General features: G+C 45.6%; 1 protein-coding gene across 5 annotated transcripts; it reads right to left on the bottom strand.

Moving 5' to 3' along the window:
• Positions 1-3,585: 3,585 nt before the first annotated feature.
• TMEM106A (transmembrane protein 106A) lies at positions 3,586-16,435 on the bottom strand. Of its 5 annotated transcripts, none has more exons than XM_033170188.1 (10): positions 16,336-16,435; positions 13,027-13,106; positions 11,910-12,097; positions 10,330-10,583; positions 9,496-9,559; positions 9,200-9,359; positions 7,033-7,173; positions 6,905-6,948; positions 5,439-5,492; positions 3,586-4,494 (listed from the first exon to the last, which is right to left on the bottom strand). In XM_033170188.1, the coding sequence occupies exons 4-10, from the start codon at positions 10,565-10,567 to the stop codon at positions 4,371-4,373; spliced, it is 825 nt and encodes a 274-aa protein (XP_033026079.1). In that variant the 5' UTR covers positions 10,568-10,583; positions 11,910-12,097; positions 13,027-13,106; positions 16,336-16,435; the 3' UTR covers positions 3,586-4,370. The 5 variants fall into 5 exon arrangements, with proteins under 5 accessions (XP_033026079.1, XP_033026084.1, XP_033026082.1 ...); XM_033170193.1 differs by having other exon boundaries at positions 10,330-10,579; XM_033170191.1 differs by having other exon boundaries at positions 16,341-16,432.
• Between the last annotated feature and the right edge of the window lie 4,951 nt (positions 16,436-21,386).

The raw sequence follows: 21,386 nt of genomic DNA, 5'->3' as shown, positions 1-21,386 counted from the left end.
GAAACAAAACATAAAATCTTTCCTCACTGTCTCTCTCTCTACACTGACCACTTTCTCTACACCAACCAACACGAACACTAACCACACAAGCTCTCACACAGAGCTCACTCTTTAGGAACTCATTGACCAATCACAGGTCGTTGCTAAGGGTATAGAGAGAGAGCAGATCTGGGCTTTCTGCCAACTGGTAATTGCTTGAAGATAGACAGCTGAATTTCTGCACGTAGGCAATTTGAAATCTCTAACAAGATCTCTCCTTCCTAATGGTTTTAACACCGGCATATTAGCAATGAAGTCCTCGTCTACATAGATTTAAATAAAACATGCATCGGCATTCTACGTAGAATCATTGAGTTGGAAGGGACCCTGAAGATCATAGGCGATCCAACCTGCAACCTTGGCATTATCAGCACCAACCGGGCAATGAAGTCCTCGAATGTTTTGCCAGAACCAGCTTGTTGGAACGGAGGAGGAAACATTGTGAAATGTGTGGCTTCTCTGTTGTTGGATTAGATCTGATATTGATGGCCTCTCTTTTCTCTTTTAGACTACAGAGTACACACAGCAGTGGTAACAACTGAGCAGCTGGCAGCAGAAGGGAGAAAAGCTTCCTTTGCAACTTGGACCTGGAAGGGAAAATGGTGTCCATTGTTATGTGCTGTGAAAGCACTTTTCCGGGGTGAAACACAGAATTTAGTGGTTGCGCCCATGTTTCTCCCACCCTCCCTAACCATAAAACAAAAGCTTTCCAGAGTCACACACTGAAGCCACACTCCTTTATGTGGAACTGAGCATAACTAAAGTTGCTGCAAGGGGTTGGACTAGATGACCCAGGGATCTCTTCTACATTTCTGTTATTCTATGGCAGGCATAGGCAAACTCCGGCCCTCCAGATGCTTGGGACTACAATTCCCATCATCCCTAGCTAACAGGACCATTGGTCAGGGATGATGGGAATTGTAGTCCCAAACATCTGGAGGCCCGGAGTTTGCCTATGCCTGTGCTATGGCTTTCTCAAAAACGTATGGTCCCCTTGAAACTTTGAGCCGCTGCACAACCTTCAGTTGGGTTGGTTTGGTGTTGGGTGGATCACATTATTCCTAAAACTGCACAGACCACTGCGGCAAGTTGTGGCCAAACAGTTGCCCAGCACTATCTGAAAGGAAACTGTAGATTTAAATAGGGGGAAATATGACCAGCAGAACAAGAGCCAACTGTTCTCCTTCCTTGGGAGGTTTGAAGAAAGGATTAGAGAGGGATCTGGTGGAGACCATTTCGTAGAATGTGGGTGTCACTGCTTAGGATAGGAATTTAGGTTGCTTGCATCCACACTAGAGTCCTGCTGAAGCAGTGCTTGTTCCTTAAGGTAATGGTAGTAACCCAGTGATATTCACTCCCCATGACAAGGGTTCTTCTGTATTTACTTAAAACTAGTTCCCATTTATGAAAGGTTGTCTGCAACATTAATGAAGAGTTTCCTGTTGGCAGGCCTTCCCGTTTTAGTTGCTTCTGGTTGATTGAAGCTGGGGGTTAACACCAAAGAGTCCCTCAATTCCCCCAATGTCGATGATTGAGTTCCTCATTTTAACCTTGAAAAAAAAGTAGTAAAATAGCCTCATTTTGGTGTTAAAATAATCACCCCACCTTCAGCCACAGGAACAGAAGCGGACATGGAGGGCATTAAGAGGCTATTCTTCACTAATCCTGCAGCCTTGATCAACCAGAAGCAATAAAGCACATAGGACCTGCAAAAAGGAAACTTTTAATTAAAAGTGTAAGAGCCCCCAAAAGCTTCCTCAGATCTTTGCCACACCACATAGGACAGTGCTGCAGTTGCACATTTTACTGCAAAAGTACTGTAAATAGAATCTGTTACGAATCATGGCTGAAAAAAACATACCAACACAGGGTTGCAGAGATTTGCACCTCTGGACTCTCTGTAAAATGTAACATAGCAAAAGCCGTTTCACAGAAAAGGGCTGGTGTGGAAGGAAGCTTACTTAGGGCATGTACACGTGGCAGTTTAAAGTGGACTCAGGGCATCCCATGTGTGCAAACTTCCACACCATCCATATATCGTCCTCATTCAAGTGGCTAACCTGCACTTTCCCCTCCAACTAATTTGGATTTCTCCAATCTGGATAATTCGGTAAAACAATCCAACGTAAAATGACTTGCTACTTGAACGGGGATGCACCAAAGCAACAAGTGTGGGGACTTGCCACACCAAGTGCACTCTTACGACAAAATACCCACTTCGGTTTTGCTCATCAGCTGAGCACAGCCCTGGCCATTTCCCCACCAGCTCACAGTAAAGGCTCCAGGGTGTCTACCTCCATCCGTCGCTGCTGAAGGCACGTTTGCAGTATTTATTGTTTTCAAAACACTCATTCAAAAAAACACGATGTATTAAAAATATAAATTGCCTTTGCAGGTACAGGAGGCAGAAGAGGAAAAGCGGGTGGGGTGGGGGAAACAGGCTTGCACAAATCACTTCTTCTGTCCTGTCTTAAGTGTGTTGTGTTTGTGTGTTAAATGCACTGTTTCATGCTCTTCTCTGAGCTGACTCGCAGCGCTCTGTATTGGGAGGGTCTGCGGATTGGTGGCACCAGTGCTTCCACCTGCCTGGTCCTTATTAGGCCTCATGAGGTGGTGGGCTGCTGGTCCTCTACCTGAAAAAACACTTTTTGAGGGATGGGAGAGCTGCTATCTTGCACAAATCTGGTGGAACAAAAAACAACAACTTGTGTTTCAAAAAACATTAAAATTAAAATATGGCTCGTTTGCTACGAAACATTGGCTAGGGTGGAAGTTTGTTGTCATGCAATTACAGGCAAAACATTTTTTGAATTAAAAAATACCTGCACGCACACCTGCAATGGATCTCAGATTTCCAGAACTTACGGGAGTCAGGAAAGTTCCAATTGAAGGGAGGAGACAATACCACACAGCACAAATGCATCCAGTCAAGCTCTGCCCAATGTGGGTGGGAAACAGAGAGAGATTTAAATTTGTGGCCAAAAGTGCACAAAAAAACGCACACTGAAAAATCAGATCTGTGCAACTGACATCCACATTAATGCCCTGGTGTGTACACAGCCTTAAGCAGGGGTCAGCAAACTTATTTAGCAGGGAGCCGGTCCGCTGTCCCTCAGATCTTGTGGGGGGCTGGACTATATTTTTTTTGGGGGGGGGGAAATGAATGAATTCCTACACCCCACAAATAACCCAGAGATGCATTTTAAATAAAAGCCCACATTCGACTCATGTAAAAACATCAGGCAGGCCCCACAAATAACCCAGAGGTGCATTTTAAATAAAAAGGCACATTCTACTCATGTAAAAACACGCTGATTCCCGGACCGTCTGCGGGCCGGATAGAGAAGGCAATTGGGCCGGATCCGGCCCCCGGCCCTTGGTTTGCCTACCCATGGCCTTAAGAGTATCAGACATCTTTCTTTTTCATCTACAAAGTTCTCTTGTGCAATAATTTCAACTCGCCACCAGGCAGCACTGCACACACACAGCCAAAAAAAATCTTCCATCACAATGTGTAAGCAAAGAAACAACACCCCGCCTCCAATGACAATGCATGAGACTATTTATTCTGGAGTACTTTTTTTGAGAATTGTGCAATCTGACAGAAAACGGAGGTCAGCATGATTTTATTATATTCCCGACTCTGCCCAGAAGAGAGAGGGGTGCATTTAGAAAGACAGCATTTGAACATGGAATAATATATTTGTGACTTCCAAAACCTTTGTGTACTCTCCCTCCGCCTCCGCCACACATTGCAAAGGCCTGATCCAATGGTCAGGAGGAGGCCAGTGGGATGAGAGATGAGTAAACATGCAGCCTCATTTAGAAGCAGTGTTTGCCTGTGCAAGTAAAGAGTGCAAAGTCCATAGTTCTCTGCTGCTTAGCGAGGGAAGATTGTTTTGAACGACGACCTCAAAGGTAAACTCCAGCCTTCCCATAAAGAAACACACTTGGCGAGGATCACTTCTTCAGGCCAGAAAACATTTGTAGAAGATCAATCCAATCTGAGCAGCCGGCATTGGACCCACACAGCCCAAGGCCGTGCAAATTCCAGCACAAAATCCCAAACCTTCAGCGTGGTTTTCTTCCACAACCAGATGCATTTCTGCTGGTCCCTCGAGACACGTGTTGTCAAACAGCATCACCCAAATCTTGTTATATCCTGATGAGGCTGCCCCTCTTCTTAGCAGCAGAACTAGCAGTACTGAATGAAATGCCTCTCCCTTCCTGACCCCACAGTTTACAGGAGGGATGAAAATGTTAATGCTGCTGCGATTTCATTGCAGAGGGAAGATGTGGCAAACAGTTGCTGCTCCGTGAGTTCACAGCAGCTATGGGGAACAGGAGAAACCGGACATCCCGGGATGCATGACATTACCTCTGCAGTCCACATACTGGTAGTTTTCAAAGGCCAACTGCTCCGAGTGAGCAAGGTAAGAGCAAGTCACAGTACCCCTGGAGAGGGAGAGAAAGACCAGATCAAAACGTTTGCAAATTGACAGCTGTGATGGCTTCCCCAAGTCTAGTTCCCAACCTGGTGAAACCCACCAAAGACATACGAATCACTCCCCTCCTCTTCACCGCCTCCATCTTTCCAGCCACAGCTTAATTCAAGCCCAGAGTTCAGGCCCAGGACTGTACAGGATACAGAAATGATTCCAGCCGTTGCCCTTTGGGCTTATAATCTATCTATACTAGATAAGCAAGGAAGAGATGGGAGTTGGACGCAAGAGACCGACGATGAACAGTAAGGACGCAGAAGTGGGAAAGCCAGCCAGCAGGCAACACAAGAGCAAGCAAGGGGGTGGATAGGTTTGTTCTGGGAAGAGGAAAGTCAGGGATGGGGCTGGCCTTCAAGCTCAAAGGGGTCCTCAAACAGTGCTAGATCAAAAAAAAAAAAAATCCTTCCAGTAGCACCTAAGAGACCAACTAAGCTGGATCAAGAGGCAGATTAATTGGGCAGAGCTGCAATTTTGTTTCACTTTGGCCTGAAAGGCACAGTATACTTAAAAATGAACAAAACGGGGGCCCAATGGCCAAGGGGCTGGAGTGCAGTAAACGGGGTTTGTGCATGGTGGGACTGAAAAGGGGAGGAGAAGAACGAATCAGGGTGCCAAGGAGGAGAATGTTAAAAGATTGAAAGCTGGTAGAGCTGATGCAAGGACTTCTGGGGAAGGGTGACACGATCTTGGGACCGAGGGAGAAAGTGGAGCTTAAAAGATGTCATGAATTGACTAGTGGCGGGAAGAAAATGCCCAGCCAGGTGAAGGGGACTGTCATGGGGAAATTTATGCTATTGGCCGGAGGAAAACACTGAGGATGGGTCAGGGAGCAGGACAGCTGGGTGTGAGAGGGAGAGCAGAAACTCGTCAGATTATTGTCAAGAAAATGACGCTTACTGTATGTGCAGGAGAACATTGTGAACTTTTATTCTGGACCATGTGCAAATGTTGCTGAAAGAGAAGGGAAGATAATTAGTTTTCGGCTGCTTATGCCAAAGCTTTGTATGCAGAACTTAATGGGGATGTGTTTTTCAGTCTCTTGTCACAAACAGGCCCACAGCTCAGGGGCAGAACCCCTGTTCTGCAGGCTGAATTTCACAGGTTCAGTCCTCAGCAAACAGGTGGTTGGAAAGAAATGCTGACACCCCGAAACTAAACCTACAAGGTATTGATTGGAAACGTGGAGGTCAGCGCTCTTACCGCAGCAAGAACAACACAGGAGGCAGCAGTTAAACATTGCCGGTCTCTGCAGCCACATCAGACGCTGTGACTCTCCAGTGGTTTGACTTCACCCCTGGAGGCACACTCCATTGATTCTCGAGACGGACAGATGCCAACCAACAGCCCCAGCATCCCCAGTTAAAAAATGTCTTAGGAAGTAATACAGGGGAAACCTCTTGGCAGGAGCTGCTGCCAGTCAGGGCTAGACTAGATTCACTATAAAGGTAACAGAGTTGTGACTGAAGTTCCCAGGGTCCCTCGCAATGGTCTGTCTCCAGGTTGACATTAAGAGTCAGTCCCCATAAAGACCACAACTCAAGTTCTGAAGCTGGGATATTTTTTTAATTGAGGAGCACACTCAGCAACACAGACAAGCGATAGATACATAGTTCTTCGCCATTCTAATTTTCTGCCTTAGCTCCCCCCCCCCCCAATCTGCACTACACAGTTAAAGCAGTGATTCAACAATCAATTCCTCTCTCCAAGGAGCTTTGGGAGCTCTGGGTCTGTGGGGGGGAACTGAGGGTCTCCTCGCAATTCTCAGCAACACCCTTAACAAATTACAGTTCCCAGGATTCTCTGGGAGAAGCCGTGACTCTTTGAAGTGGTATGATATGGCTTTAAATGCATAATGCAGGCGGGATCTTAAGTGTGTTTGCTGTAGCTTCTCTAACAACTATGCTAGCTCTCTTATACAGATACCTAAGCATCTACTTAAGTCTCACTGTGCCTCTTCCTTCACTGTAACCCACTAACCAGATACTAAGCCATCTGTCTGGATCTTGGGCAGTACTGAGGGGCTTGAACTGGCTCATTTTCAAAGTCCATTTTGGCTGTGCTGCATTACTGTAATGGGGGGACACTATGCATTATATAACTCAGTAAAAAAAATTAATGCTGATATTTCCTTCTAAAATTGAAACATTTGTTTATTAAATTGTAAGTTGTTCACACTTAAAAAGCAGTCAATCTGTTCAATGCTGTTGTTTTTTTTAAATGAAGGCATCTCTGTTAGGTCTGAAACATGTAAGTTTGCCAGCCACAATTAGTTAAAGTCATTATATTAAAAAATCCATCAATTGACAGCAATTGAGATTCCACACCCCCCCCAGTGCAGGGATAGATTTCACAGACATACTTACTAAGTGTTATTATCCATGATTTTACTCGAGACACTGTAATGCATCTACAAATAAATCAGAAAGAGCGAGTTAATTTGGGCTGCTTGTCTACTGCTTCTCTGTTGCACACACTTTAGCATGGTCCTCACCTGAGCCCCATGCAAAGGTCTGATGTCCAGCTTTGTCATCACAGTGTTTTTCCCAATCACCAGTGCCTTGTGCAAGACTTCGATAGCGAGCTGAGACACATGCACAGTGTAAAAGTTGTTGTTTGTCACATTCAGCATATTCTAGAGAGAGAAAGACAGACAGGCAGGCAGTGAGAGTTATGTGGGATGAGTTGATAAATTTGACATCTTGGTACATGTGCGTCCATCTGTTCCACGACTGAATTATTTATCCCATAATTAGCACCCTGCTGCTGCTGCTGCTGCCCTATGCAAGTGTAAGATGCCATAGAAAAAGCGGAATGCCCAGTCTGTACATTAGATAAACACACAGGGGCAGAGAGGGAGAATACAGCAGGAATTGAGGCCTGGAGCAAAGGGAAGTCTGGATGAAATATGATTAAGGCATGGAGGAGGGCTTTCACAATGGATACAGAAAGTATTTTGGAAAAAGGAAGATGCTAAAGATCAGGTGACCCATCTGATATGGTCTCACCTGTTCTGTGAGACCAGGGGTAAGCAAACTTTTTCAGCAGGGGGCTGGTCCACTGTCCCTCAAACCTGGGGGGACGACTATATTTTTTTGGGGGAAATGAATGAATTCCTATGCCCCACAAATAACCCAGGGATGCATTTTAAATAAAAGGACACATTCTACTCATGTAAAAACAAGCTGATTCCCAGACAGTCTGAGGGCCGGATTTAGAAGGCGATTGGGGCAGATCCGGCCCCCGGGCCTTAGTTTGCCTACCCATGCGTGAGACCACAATACAAAACTCTGTACAGAACATGGAACTGGCCTTGATATTTGGACTAGGTTAAGCCCAGTAGAAGATTCCTGTTAGGTACTACTTAAGACACTATCCCTGATTCTAAGGGATGACTGGCAGGAGGGAGAGAGGGAGAGGGAGAGCGAGTGTTTGTCAATGACAAGACTAGATCAGAAACAGTTTCAGGTGTAATCAACTTCACTCTTTTTGTATAAACCAGGGGTTGGCAACCTAAGGCCCATGGGCCACAAGCGGCCATGGGGGTCGTTTAATCGGCCCATGGACCCACCCCCCATCCACTCAGGGACCCCTGCCACCTGCTCAGTCGGCTCCCGTGTGCCGTGTTAAATTGGCGCGGAGCAGTGGGGACCGCCTTCCGCGATGCTGGCCGGCTTCCCATTGGCTACAGGAAGGTCCTGCAGCCAATGGGAAGCTGCACACGCCTCCTCTGTGCCAGAAATAGCATTTGTGTGTGTGTGTGTGTGTGTGTGTGTGCGTGCACACTCCGGCCCACCGCGGCGTCTGCGGGACCGTGAACTGGCCCAAGCCACAAAAAAAACTTTGCCGGCCCCTGGTGCCCTCTAGGTGTCTTGTACAGTGGTAACTTGGGTTACAAACACTTCGGGTTACAGACTCTGCTAACCCGGAAGTAGTACCTTGGGTTAAGAACTTTGCCCCAGGATGAGAACAGAAATCATGCTGTGGCAGCGCAGTGGGAGGCCCCATTAGTGAAAGTGCGCCTCAGGTTAAGAACGGTTTCAGGTTAAGAACGGACCTCCGAAACAAATTAAGTTTGTAACCCGAGGCACTACTGTACTCATCCAGCACAGACTGATACAAGCAAAAATGGAAATGCTTTTGCCCATAGGACACTGCTTGCTTCTGCCCATGTCTGTATGGTTTGCCATGTGAGTTTGAGTGTGATGTACTGAGTATAAGGACTAGGCAAAAAGGCGGTTGTAATTTTTCCTAATCTCATTTACAACAGGCTCCTTTAGTCACCTGCTCCTTTGTTCCACAGATAATGCCTTAAATTTGGGGCAAAGTTGAGTCCCACAACCCGCTTTGAATGTCAGTTCTCAGCCTTGGAACATGTGCGGTGATAAAGGATGCCTCTTTTCATAGGCATAATGGAATTTTCCTCTGCACACAGAGCAGTTACAACCAAGTTGCAGGGATCTCTGATCTAGAAGCCCCTCTAACTCAAGAAGGTGCATCTTCCAGACAGCTCTGAGCACAGTAACTGTATTAAAACAACAGCAACCCCACAACAACCCATGCATTTCGTCAATCACAATCTCAATTTAAGAAGAAAATAAGAGAGATTTCGTGACATCAATGCGATCCAAACCCTGTCCCACCAACCCCCAGGGACTCACAGTCATATTAAGGGTGATACTGTAAGTAGAATTGTCAAAGGATATAGATGAGAAATTCAGTCCGGCAGGGACCACCGCAATGGAGCGTGGAAACAGGAAATACATCATGAGGCCCGTCATCAGCAGGCAGATGGCCACTGTGAGACATACGTACAGCTTCCTGCGAAAATAGGATGAAGGCAGATTAGCAGTAGTAGAACCGCCACAGAAGAATCAGATTGCTGGCAGCAAAGTTAGGAAAGAGACGGCGGGAAGAAGGGCAGGGAGCACCATCAACAAAGACAGAGTGAACTTACGTTCGCCTGGGCTTGAGCCGCTGGTCTCCGTATGGAATGAGGGCCACCAGCTGCTGTTCTTGCTCTGGAATGGGAGTGGAGGAGGAAGGGAGAGAGAGAAAGAGAGAGAGATAATAAGCAAAGGTCTGGGAAACACCACTCATTGCAGGGGAGCACAAATCTGGTCCAATGAAGAGAACAACACATCTCAATGCAGAACATTGCATGTAATTTGGGCCACTTCCTTCCTAAGCAAGATGTACAGGTGAAACTCAAAAAATTAGAATATCATGGAAAGGCTCATTTCTTTCAGTAATTCAACTTAAAAGGTGAAACTAATATATGAGATAGACTCATGACATGCAAAGCAAGATATGTCAAGCCTTTATTTGTTATAATTGTGAAGATTATGGCGTAAGGCTGATGAGAACCCCAAATTAACAATTTCGACTTTGGGGTTTTCATCAGCCGTACACCATAATCATCACAATTATAACAAATAAAGGCTTGACATACATGAGTCTATCTCATATATTAAACTCCAGTAGCTAATGAAAACAATTGCTTACATAAATGGACTTTTCAACGATATTCTAATTTTTTGAGTTTCACCTGTAGCAGAACTTGTGGAAACATTTGTGTGTCTGTTTAAAAAAACCCAGCTGTTTTAATTACGTCTGGATCAGCTAGTTGTACAGGCTGGTGCCTTCAAGAGCTGCTTGTTGGCTTCTTGGAAAGATCTGGCTGGTCACTCTGGGAAACAGGATCCAGCGGGGCTCTTGGCTATTCCTACATTAGCTTTGGACGAGCCAGGAGAAGAACCTGGGCAACACAAGGTCTGGAGCTGAAACTTACCTCGGGGGATCCTTCCGGTGCCCTGGCACGTAGGGCAGGTGACGGAGCCACGGCTGGCAACGCCAACACAAGGAGCACAGGACACCTCCGCAGCATTGCCTCCGTTGATGGTGCCATAATAGGGTGCTTCATCCTCCTCACCCGAACTTTTCTCCCGTAGCGAGTCGCGTTCTCCTTTCCCTTCTTCGGCCTCTTCCTTGCCGCAGAGTTTCCTCAGCCACGAGAGGACTCTGTCCATTGTTCAGGGATGCTGTCTGACAAAGAGACTTTAATAAATGAAGATCTGAGGGCCTTGTGCAGAGGGTTAGCATAATTTTTCAGCAGGGGGCCGGTCCACTGTCCCTCAGACCTTGTGGGGGGCCAGACTAAATTTTGGGGAAAATATTATAGTTCAAGGACATGTTCCAGTGATGGAGAAACACTTGAGGGTGAGAAGCAGGACCAACAGGGGGTGTGGCCTGGGGAGAATCTCAAGGGCCAGATAGGAAGGCTTAGAGGGCTGCATTGGGTCAATGGGCCTGAGGCTCCCCATGCCTAGGGCATAGACTCATACCACATTTGCCTCTGGTCAGATACAGCATCACAGAATTGCAGAGTTGGAAGGGACATCCTACGATCATCTAGTCCAAACCCCTGCAATGCAGGAATATTTTGCCCAACGTGGAGCGTTCCTGTTCAGGGTGTGTGCTAGTCAACCAGCCAGCCAGCCAACACTTCCTTCAGGAAACCATAAACTGTAAGAAGCTCAAGCAGGGCTTCCCCAGTCTTCTGCTTTTCTTCTGCAACTGACATTTAACGTTTCATTGCGACTGAGTATGCTCAGTCTTCACGTTGGGCTTTTTAAAAACTTTTTTTTGTAGTTCTCCAAACACTGTGGTTCCCCCTAAAACATGTTAATTCATCCCTCTTGTTTCTCAATTTCTGTCAGCGCTTGCCACCTGAGTTTGCAGTGAGAGGCACTTATTATTTATTGCTATTGTTATTTATTAAATTTGTATACCGCCCTTCATCCATAGATCTCAGAACATAAAAAACACAAGATTAAAATGCAACATATGTAATAAAAACAATAACAAAACAAGCCAATAACCAATAGTTGTTTTCAGCAGCAAATTCTGGAGATATTGCTTAAAAACAGCTGGCTTCATGGGCATAGGCCAGGATTTTTAGGGTGGGGGGGGGACAGGACTTTGTTGGGGGGGGCAGAACTGATGTGATTGGTATTTTCAATCAATAACAATTTATTCGACCGTCAGTCAGAACACAATCATCCATACAAATTTTAAAACCTGAGACAACTCAGAGGGGTTTACACTAAAACATACAATAAAAGTAAATTATACATAAAAACCCATATCGATACCATCGATTTTGACCTTACGCTGTTTAAGGGCCAAAAAAAAAAAGAAATTTGGCCACCTCAAATTGGTATTTTTATTGTTTTACTTGATATGGAGGGGCGGCTGCCCCACCCCCGCTGCCCCCTTGGCTAAACCCATGGCTGGTTTCTTTCAGCAACTGTGCGAAGGGATACTCAACCTAACTTATTGGAAGGAGCTTGAGGTGGGCACAGTTCTTACCTGGTAGATGGGGAGCCAAGAGCAAGGAAAGAATCACTCCCAGAAGTACCTACTTAGGCCAAGTATCAGAGGTAAACACTAGCAGACTCCCAGGACAGGCCCCAACCAGTGTCAGATGTTTAACATTTCCTCTAAGGACGTCCTTTCAATGCCACGAATCATATCTAGGGGAGGCAAAGTAGGAATGACTGGGGGAGGAGGAGAAAAGAAAATTGGGTTGCAGCGGGAGAGAAAGGGGAGATACAAATTTGAGAAATCATTTATCACCAGGTTTCAAACACTGCTGTTGAATTCACCTACCCTCAGAAGAGGAATCATGGATTTCTGCTGGGTAGGGTCACATGTGTACTCAAAAGAAATAGAAATGGAGAGAGAACATTTTCCAGCAGGTCCTTCTGCTAACTCAAATTTACCAACAAAATATATGTATATTCTACCGGTTCAAATATTTTACGAACATTCCCAATTGTGGAGGCTACTAGATACACAGTGTTAGAAACTACAAAGTGTTGACTTTTGACTTTAACATTAATTAGCAGTGTTTATCTTTCATAGCTTTTACAAATTCAGATATTAAACTGTTAATCTGATTTTGACCTGTGCCAATTGAGGCATTTGCTTTGAATCAGGTTCAGTGATAACAAGGCTTAGACAAGATAGAGTCCTGCTAGAGAACCTAGCTGACCTGTGGCTTCCTCAGCCTTCTATAAAGAACGAAAAGGAAAAACTGCAAACTCAATATGAGCCACAGCTCACAAGACTTCAGAAAAGCATCTCTCAACCTAGCCAAAGCTTTCCTCCAGTTCCAAACTTGAGCCGATCTATTCTATTTTGAAACAGTGTGGATTCTCAATACCTGTGCCTAGCCGAGAGCAGGGTTTAGCAGCCAGAACAAGTACTGCATATCTGGGATTAGAAAAGGAGCAGTTCTAGATAAACACACTCTTTTTATAAACTGACTATAGCAGAGATTCAGCTCTTTTAAAAGGGGCAAGCTTCGTTCACGCACAAAGGAGACTTATCCCCTTCTTTGTGTTTTAATAGGCTGAGCTGTTCCTTCTGTTCAAAAACTCAAGTTCACCTAGAAAGGTAACCCAGAAATACAGGTTGCACATACCTCACAAGATGAGCACTGAAAGCAGCATGAAGGCTTGGGAGTAGTGCTGCCAACTCTCCAGTCGACCTCTGTCACTGTGCCTTTAACAAGCAGATTAACAAAACATTAGCAGGTGGTAACACTTCATCCTCAAATTGTGAAGAGTTTCAACTACTGATTTCACTACAATCTAGATTAGCTGCTGTAAATAAACCCCAGGAGCATCCCAGGCTAATGAACTGACAACCCTACTTGGGAAGATATATAGCAGGCATGTCCAACTGGTCGATCGCCGGGGTGCTTGCTGTCAATCACGGGACCCGTATTAGGAGGCGTGATGCGTTGACATTTATTTTCTGCCCGGCAAGGAGGGCAAAGAGATGGGCTTGTTTGTCTACTGGCTGCTGTAGCGCTGTGTGCAATTGTCAACGGTGGACGACCCTCACCCCCAAAAGCTTAACAGAAGATGCCTTCACCCCGGCATGGCTCCCCTTTTATCACAAACACAGACCAGCAAGACAATGACAAAAATCTACCAACAGCATACAAATCAATATGGCTAACCTGATCCAAAACACCCACCCACCCCACTCACACAGGAAACCAAAGATCACCACAGCCAATCACAAATGAACAACCACACCCTAGGCCAACCCCAACCTCTCTCACCACCAAAGGAACACAAGCGAACAAAAGAGAAGCTGCACAAGCAACGCTGACATCAAACCCTACATATATTAAGTAAAATAGAAACATCGTCACTCGACCCCACCCCCACCCATCTCCCCACCCTTGTTCACCTCTTTTCCCCTTTTCTTCCCAATGTCTCAACAAATGAAACTGATTTGTAAAAATGATACATGGGAAAAATACGAGAGAGACATTGCACAGACTTTTGTAAATCAAGAAATCTTTAATAAAAATACTTAAAAACAACAACTCTCCACCTAAAAAAGCTCAACAACTCTGGTCAACCCTCCCCGCAAAATGCCAATGGGTAGATCACTCCCTTTCCTATATACTGGGAGTAGATCACAGTATCTTGGAAGTTGGACGTGCCTGATATATACCAAAAAGGGGGGTGGGGAGCTAAACGTGGACGGAAAAGCAAAGAGTGGCCAAGTTTGAAGCTTGTTTGGAAAGATTAAGGAGTTTCGGCTGGCAGCTTGGATGGGGCTGAGGTTATCTTCCTGCCTGCAGTGGTATAAAACCATAGAAATGTAGTTGGAAGGGACTCTAAGAGTCATCTAGTCCAACCCCCTGTAATGTAGGAATCTCAACTGGCTGAAAGAGAATGCCTAGGGTTCCGTAATAATAATAATAATAATAATAATAATAATAATAATAATAATAATAATATCCCACCCATCTGACTGGGTTGCTCCAGCCACTCTCTGGGGCTTCCAACATATAAAAAAACATTAAAAACACAACACATTAAAAGGCTTCCCTATCTAGGGCTGCCTTCAGATGTCTTCTAAAAGTTATATAGTTACTCATCTCCTTGACATCTGATGGGAGAGCATTCCACAGGGTGGGCGCCACTACCAAAAAGGCCCTTTGCCTGGTTCCCTGTAACCTCACTTCTCGCAATGAGGGAACTGCCAGAAGGCCCTTGGAGCTGGACCTCAGTGTCTGGGCTGAACGATGGGGGAGGAGATGCTCCTTCGGGTATACTGGGCTGAAGTCATTTAGGGCTTTAACTGTCAGTACCAACACTTCTGGCACAACGGAACACCGAAACCACAGCAGTGCACGGAAACGCCATTTACCTTCCCACCGGAGCGGTACCTATTTATCTACTTGCACTTTTTGACACGCTTTCAAACTGCTGGGTTGGCAGGAGCAGGGACCGAGCAACGGGAACTCACCCCGTTGCGGGGATTTTAACCACCGACCTTCTGATCGGTAAGCCCGAGAGGCTCAGTGGTTTAGACTACAGCGCCACCCGTGTCCCTCTCGGAAACGTCTTTCAAGACTGGTGTTATGTGGTCTTGGCAGCCACTCCCAGTCACCAGTCTAGTTGCTGCATTCTGGATTAGTTGCAGTTTCTGGCTCACCTTCAAAGGTAGCCCCACTTAGAGCGCTTTGCAGTAGTCCATGCGGGAGATTGCAGTAGTAATATACATACATTGCAGTAGTAATATACGGAAGTGAGAGCTGGACCATAAAGAAGGCTGATCGCCGAAGAATTGATGCTTTTGAATTATGGTGCTGGAGGAGACTCTTGAGAGTCCCATGGACTGCAAGAAGATCAAACCTATCCATTCTCAAAGAAATCAGCCCTGAGTGCTCACTAGAAGGACAGATCCTGAAGTTGAGGCTCCAGTACTTTGGCCACCTCATGAGAAGAGAAGACTCCCTAGAAAAGACCCTGATGTTGGGAAAGATGGAGGGCACAAGGAGAAGGGGACGACAGAGGATGAGATGGTTGGACAGTGTTCTCGAAGCTACTAACATGAGTTTGGCCAAACTGCGAGAGGCAGTGAAGGATAGGCGTGCCTGGCGTGCTCTGGTCCATGGGGTCACGAAGAGTCGGACACGACTGAACGACTGAACAACAACAACAAAATGCGGGAGATAACTAGAGCATGCACTACTCTGGGAAGACAGTCAAAGGGCAGGTAGGGTCTTAGCCTGTGTACCAGATGGAGCTGGTAAACAGCTGCCCTGGACACAGAATTGGCCTGCGCCTCCATGGACAGCTGTGAGTCCAAAATGACTCCCAAGCTGCGCACCTGGTCCTTCAGGGGCAAAGTTACCCTATTCACGACCAGGGAGTCCCCTAACCCCAGAAACAACCCTTCTGTCTTGTCGGGATCCGACCTCAATCTGTGACCTGCCACCCATCCTCCAACCGCATCCAGACAATCACCTTAACTGTTCCACGCTCTGTTTGGTTTCCCATTTTGCTCAGCCAGGCCATGTTGTTGCGAAGTTAACAACTTTGCAAAATGGCCATTGTTGTTCCTCCTCCTCGCCGAGAAAAAAGCAAAATGCCACCTTAGGGCCAAGGAAGGCGAGGCCAACATGCGCTAACTGTGCTGCCAGGGAAGGGGGCTCTTGGGTGCAGTTTGGGGGCAGAGAGAAGGATCCTTTCCCCTCAGACCCGCCGCCGCGGCCAGGCAGGAGGTTTCAAGGGTTTAAATTTGGACGATCCGGTTGTTGAGGCGCAGAGAAAACGAGAGCCAGAAAGAGGAAATCGCAGCAAAGAAGAGGAGGAGGAGGAGAAAGTGGCAGCAGGGGAAGGGAGCGAGGCGCGGGGGGCGAGGGGACGGTGGTCGCACGCGGCCCCTCGGAGAGGAGACCCAAGGGGGGACACCTGCTCACCGCACCCCGCCTGAGGAGAGCGGCCAGGCTGCTGCAGCGTCCGGCGGACTCCGGAACGAAACGAAAGCGAAAACCGGCGGCGCCTCGCCCTCCTCCGGCCACCAAGAGGTCGGCAGCCCAGCGGCTCCACCCCCGGCGGGCATTTCCCGCCCGAGAAGGGGGCGATGGCGGGGGGCCGCTCTCTCGGCTTTCCCCTCAGCGACTCGGGAGGGGGGTGGTGGTCTATTTTAGCCTGTGCTTAATTTTAAAAAGATGGAGGGGGTGGTGGGAGCCGAGTTCTGACCCGGCCAGAACTGAAGCCCGGCCCGCGCGCCCCCTTGCCAGGCTTTCGCCCCGAAAAAAACCATGGCTAAATCCTGCCACGCTGAAACGCCAAGCCGCTGGGATTAAGCGTCGAGGGGGCTCGGCGCCTTTTACTCGAAAGTAAAGCTTCCCTCCAGCACGCGGAGTTCCCGCAAAAGGCGGCATAGCGTTTTATTCTCCCCTGGTCAATAAATGGCGACGGCCGCAGCTTCGTGGGTGAATCGCCCCGCGGCTTCGAATAAGTCGCCTTCGGGGTTCAAAGATGCGTGTTGTTGCCCTTTCCCACGTAATGGTTGGCCAGCATCTGCTAGCGGCCTTAGGCTGCGTGAAGATTGGCGCGTTTCGAAAATGCCTATAGTGTACTCCGGTGTTTTGTTTTTTTTTAAACCGTCTTTTGTTTTAAGCCATTTGAGATTCGCTTCTCAACTTGTAACTGAGGTAATGGCCTGAAGTGTTTCAGGTTTAGTTTTTCACTCGCTGTCCCCCCACCCCCTTTGCTTTTTTTGCGCTCAATTCAGAACATAAACCCCTTTCCTCACTCCATTTATGCCCCTTCCACCCACCCAAAGTCTTCTTTTTCACCTGGACGGCAGACATGACAACTGGGCAAAGCCCGTCCTTCCAGTTGCTCTCACTGCTCTGAGAGGAAATTGAGCAATCCAGACTTTTCCATGGAATTTCCTCATTATGTCTGCGCCTCCTCAGTCACAAACCAAGATCCCCATTGTTCTCCCTATGGTGAAAAAAGTACAACCTGTTCCCCATGACCATGCCACTGAAGCACAGCTTTACAATACTGTACTGTATCTAGATTTAAGGTGATGAAAGACCAGCTGCCCAGCTTTCCACCAGAAATCCCTTCTGCCACAGAACACAGTGACATTGGTCACCAGCTTATTGAGAAATGCTACTTTGTCGGTTACGCCCAGGAAAGTGTGCCAAGGACTGTAGCTCTACTTGTGTTTATTATTATTATTCTATGCATGCCTTGCAAAAAGAGCTTTTAATTGCAATCAAGGAGTCCAAAAATTGGAAAAGTTTGCCAAGGACGTGGTTTCCTTCACCACATCCATAACATTTATTTGGTGCTTTTACTTTTTCATACCATAAATAAGTGTGCCAACCAAAAATATTATCATGACCTAAGTCTAGAATATGTGAATTCTCCAATGTCATCCATTCTTTCAGCCAACAAAGACAAGATGCTTCATAGTATAATCTCATATCTGGCAGGGAGAAACCTCTCTCTTTTGCATCTATCAATGTTTTATATTTTATTCTCGGTTTTCCCCCCCTTGCCAAATATATTTAGAAATATCTTTTTGCCATGTGTTGAAACACCTTGCCAACCACCGGAATTGTTTGAAAGAAAAATAACATTCTAGATAATACATTCATTTTTATGGTCGACAGACTCGTTACTGCCTAATAGTGAGAGATTCATTCTGTTCCAAATTTCTTTTAATAACTTCCCAGCTTTTTAAATACTTATCTTTATACAGATTTATGATCTTGGGAAGCAAATTCATCTCAGCTGACACGAATGATTATGAGAGGAGCTGCTTGTTCTGACAATTGCCCATGTCCAGGCTATTGAGGGATTTCAAAGGTCAAAACAGCACCCAATTATGTTTTGTAATTTTATTACAAGTAAATAATAATGACAAAAACAAAGGTAAGGTCTCCCCCACCCCACCCTTCTCCTGAAAATAATAATAAAGCAAGAGTTAATAACATTTTGCCAAAGATTACTATGTGTGCCTGGCAGTTGTAAACTAGGCTTACCAATAAACGTGCACCAAATCTCAATAAAGCCTGCGTTCGTTTGGAAAGTTTCTCCACTGGAGCAATGGACCAAATTTGTCATTGCTATTGGTAAACTGCCCAAGCTCTTCCAGTTGTGTGCATCTGGCTCTTTATGTGGTTAAGTCTCTGTTCTCTCCATCAAAAAGCCAGCTAATTATTAAACACTTGTGCTATAAAAATTGTCCCTTGGTTTGCTTAAGACAGTCAGGCATAGCCAAACTTGGCCCTCCAGATGTTTTGGGACTACAACTCCCATCATCCCTAGCTAACAGGACCAGTGGTCAGGGATGATGGGAATTGTAGTCTCAAAACATCTGGAGGGCCAAGTTTGGCCATGCCTTGCCTTAAGTCAACCCTTGAGGATATTTGAAGCAGTTACAGGTAGGTAGCCGTGTTGGGTCTGCCATAGTCAAAACAAAAATAAATAAATAAATAAATAAATAAATAAATAAATAAATCCTTAGTTGGTCTCTAAGGTGCTACTGGAATATTTTTTTTATTTTTTATTTTGTTTTGATATTTGAAGCAGTTTGCTTCGTTTGTTGACTGTTGTGCTCTCCCCACTTTTCAACAGTGGATTGTGCATCTAGCAAACAATCTGCTGGTTGTTGTTGTTTTTTTTGTTTTTAAAGAGAGCGGTTTCAGAAGCTCTTAAAAAAACCCAGGGATACATTACTTGAAAAGTATTCCCACTGCTGTTTCCTGAGACAGATGTACACGTACAGAGTCCTTCATGGCTCCCACAGACCTCTGGCTCGGGGTTCAGGGGTGCTGGGCTTGAGCAAAACAACAGAGTGCCATGCATTTGGGCAGCACTTAATTTACCTTAGTACCTCTGGTGGCAAGGGGAAAGGCAACCTTTATACAACGCTTGTTCAGTGTAATTATGTTTTCTTGTAAGCAAATCCTCACACCTACTCGGTGTCCCGTCCCCCCAAGAAAAATAGGTGCCAGAACTCACTATGAAGTTGTTATGTGGGGTATAAATAATAAAATTAGTTTACTACTACTACTACTACTACTATTATTATTATTATGACAGTAAGTTGCCAGGTGACTTCAACAAATGCCAGTTTGAGAACAGCTGCATTCAGCACCCGGGGAGGTACTGTACTAAAAACCAAGGCAAGTCCCTTTAGCTGGTTTAGGGGTGACTTCTGGTTCTGGTGCAGGTCAAATGTTCCCCTGCCTGCCTCTCTTCTCTTAGGTTCAGACGGATAGCTAGGGCAGCTTGGAAGGGCCCTTGCGCAGATGCATGCATGGGCAATGATGGAGACCTGGCTTGAAAACTTTAAAGCCCGTCACTGCTACATGGGAAGAAAAGGAAATACGAATTGGCCCCGCCACATAGCTTGACCAAATGCAGCTAGGAGCTAGGTGAAGTCGTAGATAAAAAAAATTGTAGACTCGCCCATGCTGGCCAGCTTCCATTTTGATTTGAAATGTTTGTTTTTTGGGCTTCTTAGGAGAATCGGGTGGGGGGAGTGCCAGTCCTCAACGGCACCCACCTGAGAGGTGCCAGAAATGCGCCCCAGCTGAAAAAAGCGCTAGACCTACTGCCACTGAATATAAACAAGTGTACCTCATTCTAGAAGCCCTGCCACCACAATTTTATTTGAAATATTTCATTTCAGTGGAAGTTACTTTTCTCAAAATAAGAATGGTTTCCCTCATAAACCCCACCCAGCAAGGAACGTTTGGTGAGCTGGTTTTATTTTCATAAATACAAGGCTATTTATTTAATGTATACTTTATTTTAACATTTGTCGCACCCCAAAGACTGTTCAAAGTGTTTATTCTAAGCAATATACAAAGATCTTAATATTTGCACTTTTTTAAAATTATCATCCATGCACCCCTCTCATAAAATATATGAAGCCAATGAAAGAAAAGTTCAGCTTTTATGAAACCTAAAAAGAAAGATCTCTCTACCAGGGTTAACAAGAGGTTTGTCAATAGGATTGGCAGCAATAGAACTAATTCAAGTCAAACAATATGATCTACCTAGGAATACCAAGATTCTCACCCATCAACCCAAAGCAAAATAAGTCCTAATCTGGTGATCTCTGATCAGAGATATGTAGCTTTCCATGCACAAGTTAAATGAGGGTGGGGAAAGGCAGTGCACTGCAGAAGTAGGTGTTTCATTTCGTTTTCCCTCTTCTAAAGCAAAAAGGGGTCTTAATCGCTTCCATCATTTCTGAATTTCCCCTCCCAATCATATTATCCCCAAGTCACAGGAAAAAAACAGACCTGTGTTTACCCCACCACACAAAAAACAGGTATGGGTTCAGCCAAATCTCTGAGGGTAGGTGTGTCTTTTTTTAAACGATAGCAGCCTTTCTTTTTATATTGTTTGAAAAGTCAAAGGAGCACCTGATGGGCACATATCCTGTTTATTCAATGGGGTTTGGGCAGAACTTTCTTCCGTCTCTTTTCCCTGATGGGATGGGGGAAACTGCCTCCCTTAATGCCATCTCTGATCCAGCATTTCCCCTCATGTTCTTTTATGCTCAATATTAAGCAACTGCATATTGAAGGGCACTATTAGCATGTTTAAATTGCATCAACGTTTGTTAAAAACTGTGCATTTCCGCCCCCTCCAAAAAAAAATTGGTCCTATAGCTGAGCAGGGTGGGTCAGAAATCTTGGATGAGAGTCTATTCATCTAAACAAACTCATGATAGAGGAATGGGTCTACAAAAATAGTTTTGTGTTGCTTCCCCCACCAAGCATGTCTTGACCATGTGTCGATCAAATACTTAAGTTATAATAGCTATTAATAATACCCCTAAAGATTTACACAGGAGGAGCAACTGCTCTTTGTTTTGGTATTTTTATGGCAAACCACCCACCCAGTCTTGCTACCGACTTTGCTCCGTTCATTGTGTATTTCACTCCCAATAACTAACAGCAAACAGCAGCATTTAGGTTTTGATGGG

The sequence above is a fragment of the Lacerta agilis genome, chromosome 14 (assembly GCF_009819535.1).
Source record: "Lacerta agilis isolate rLacAgi1 chromosome 14, rLacAgi1.pri, whole genome shotgun sequence".
Lineage (NCBI taxonomy): Eukaryota > Metazoa > Chordata > Lepidosauria > Squamata > Lacertidae > Lacerta > Lacerta agilis.
Note: the sequence above shows the minus strand (reverse complement) of the source record. Positions and strands in the feature narration are given on the sequence as shown.

Excerpts from the sequence above, each read along its gene's own strand:
- TMEM106A (XM_033170188.1), bottom strand. The coding sequence starts at position 10,567 with ATGGACAGAGTCCTCTCGTGGCTGAGGAAACTCTGCGGCAAGGAAGAG. Across the intron at positions 7,174-9,199 it reads GTATCACCCTTAATATGACT|AATATGCTGAATGTGACAAA; the intron begins GTGAGTCCCTGG and ends TTCTCTCTCTAG. Across the intron at positions 4,495-5,438 it reads AATGTTCTCCTGCACATACA|GGGTACTGTGACTTGCTCTT; the intron begins GTAAGCGTCATT and ends CTCCCTCTCCAG.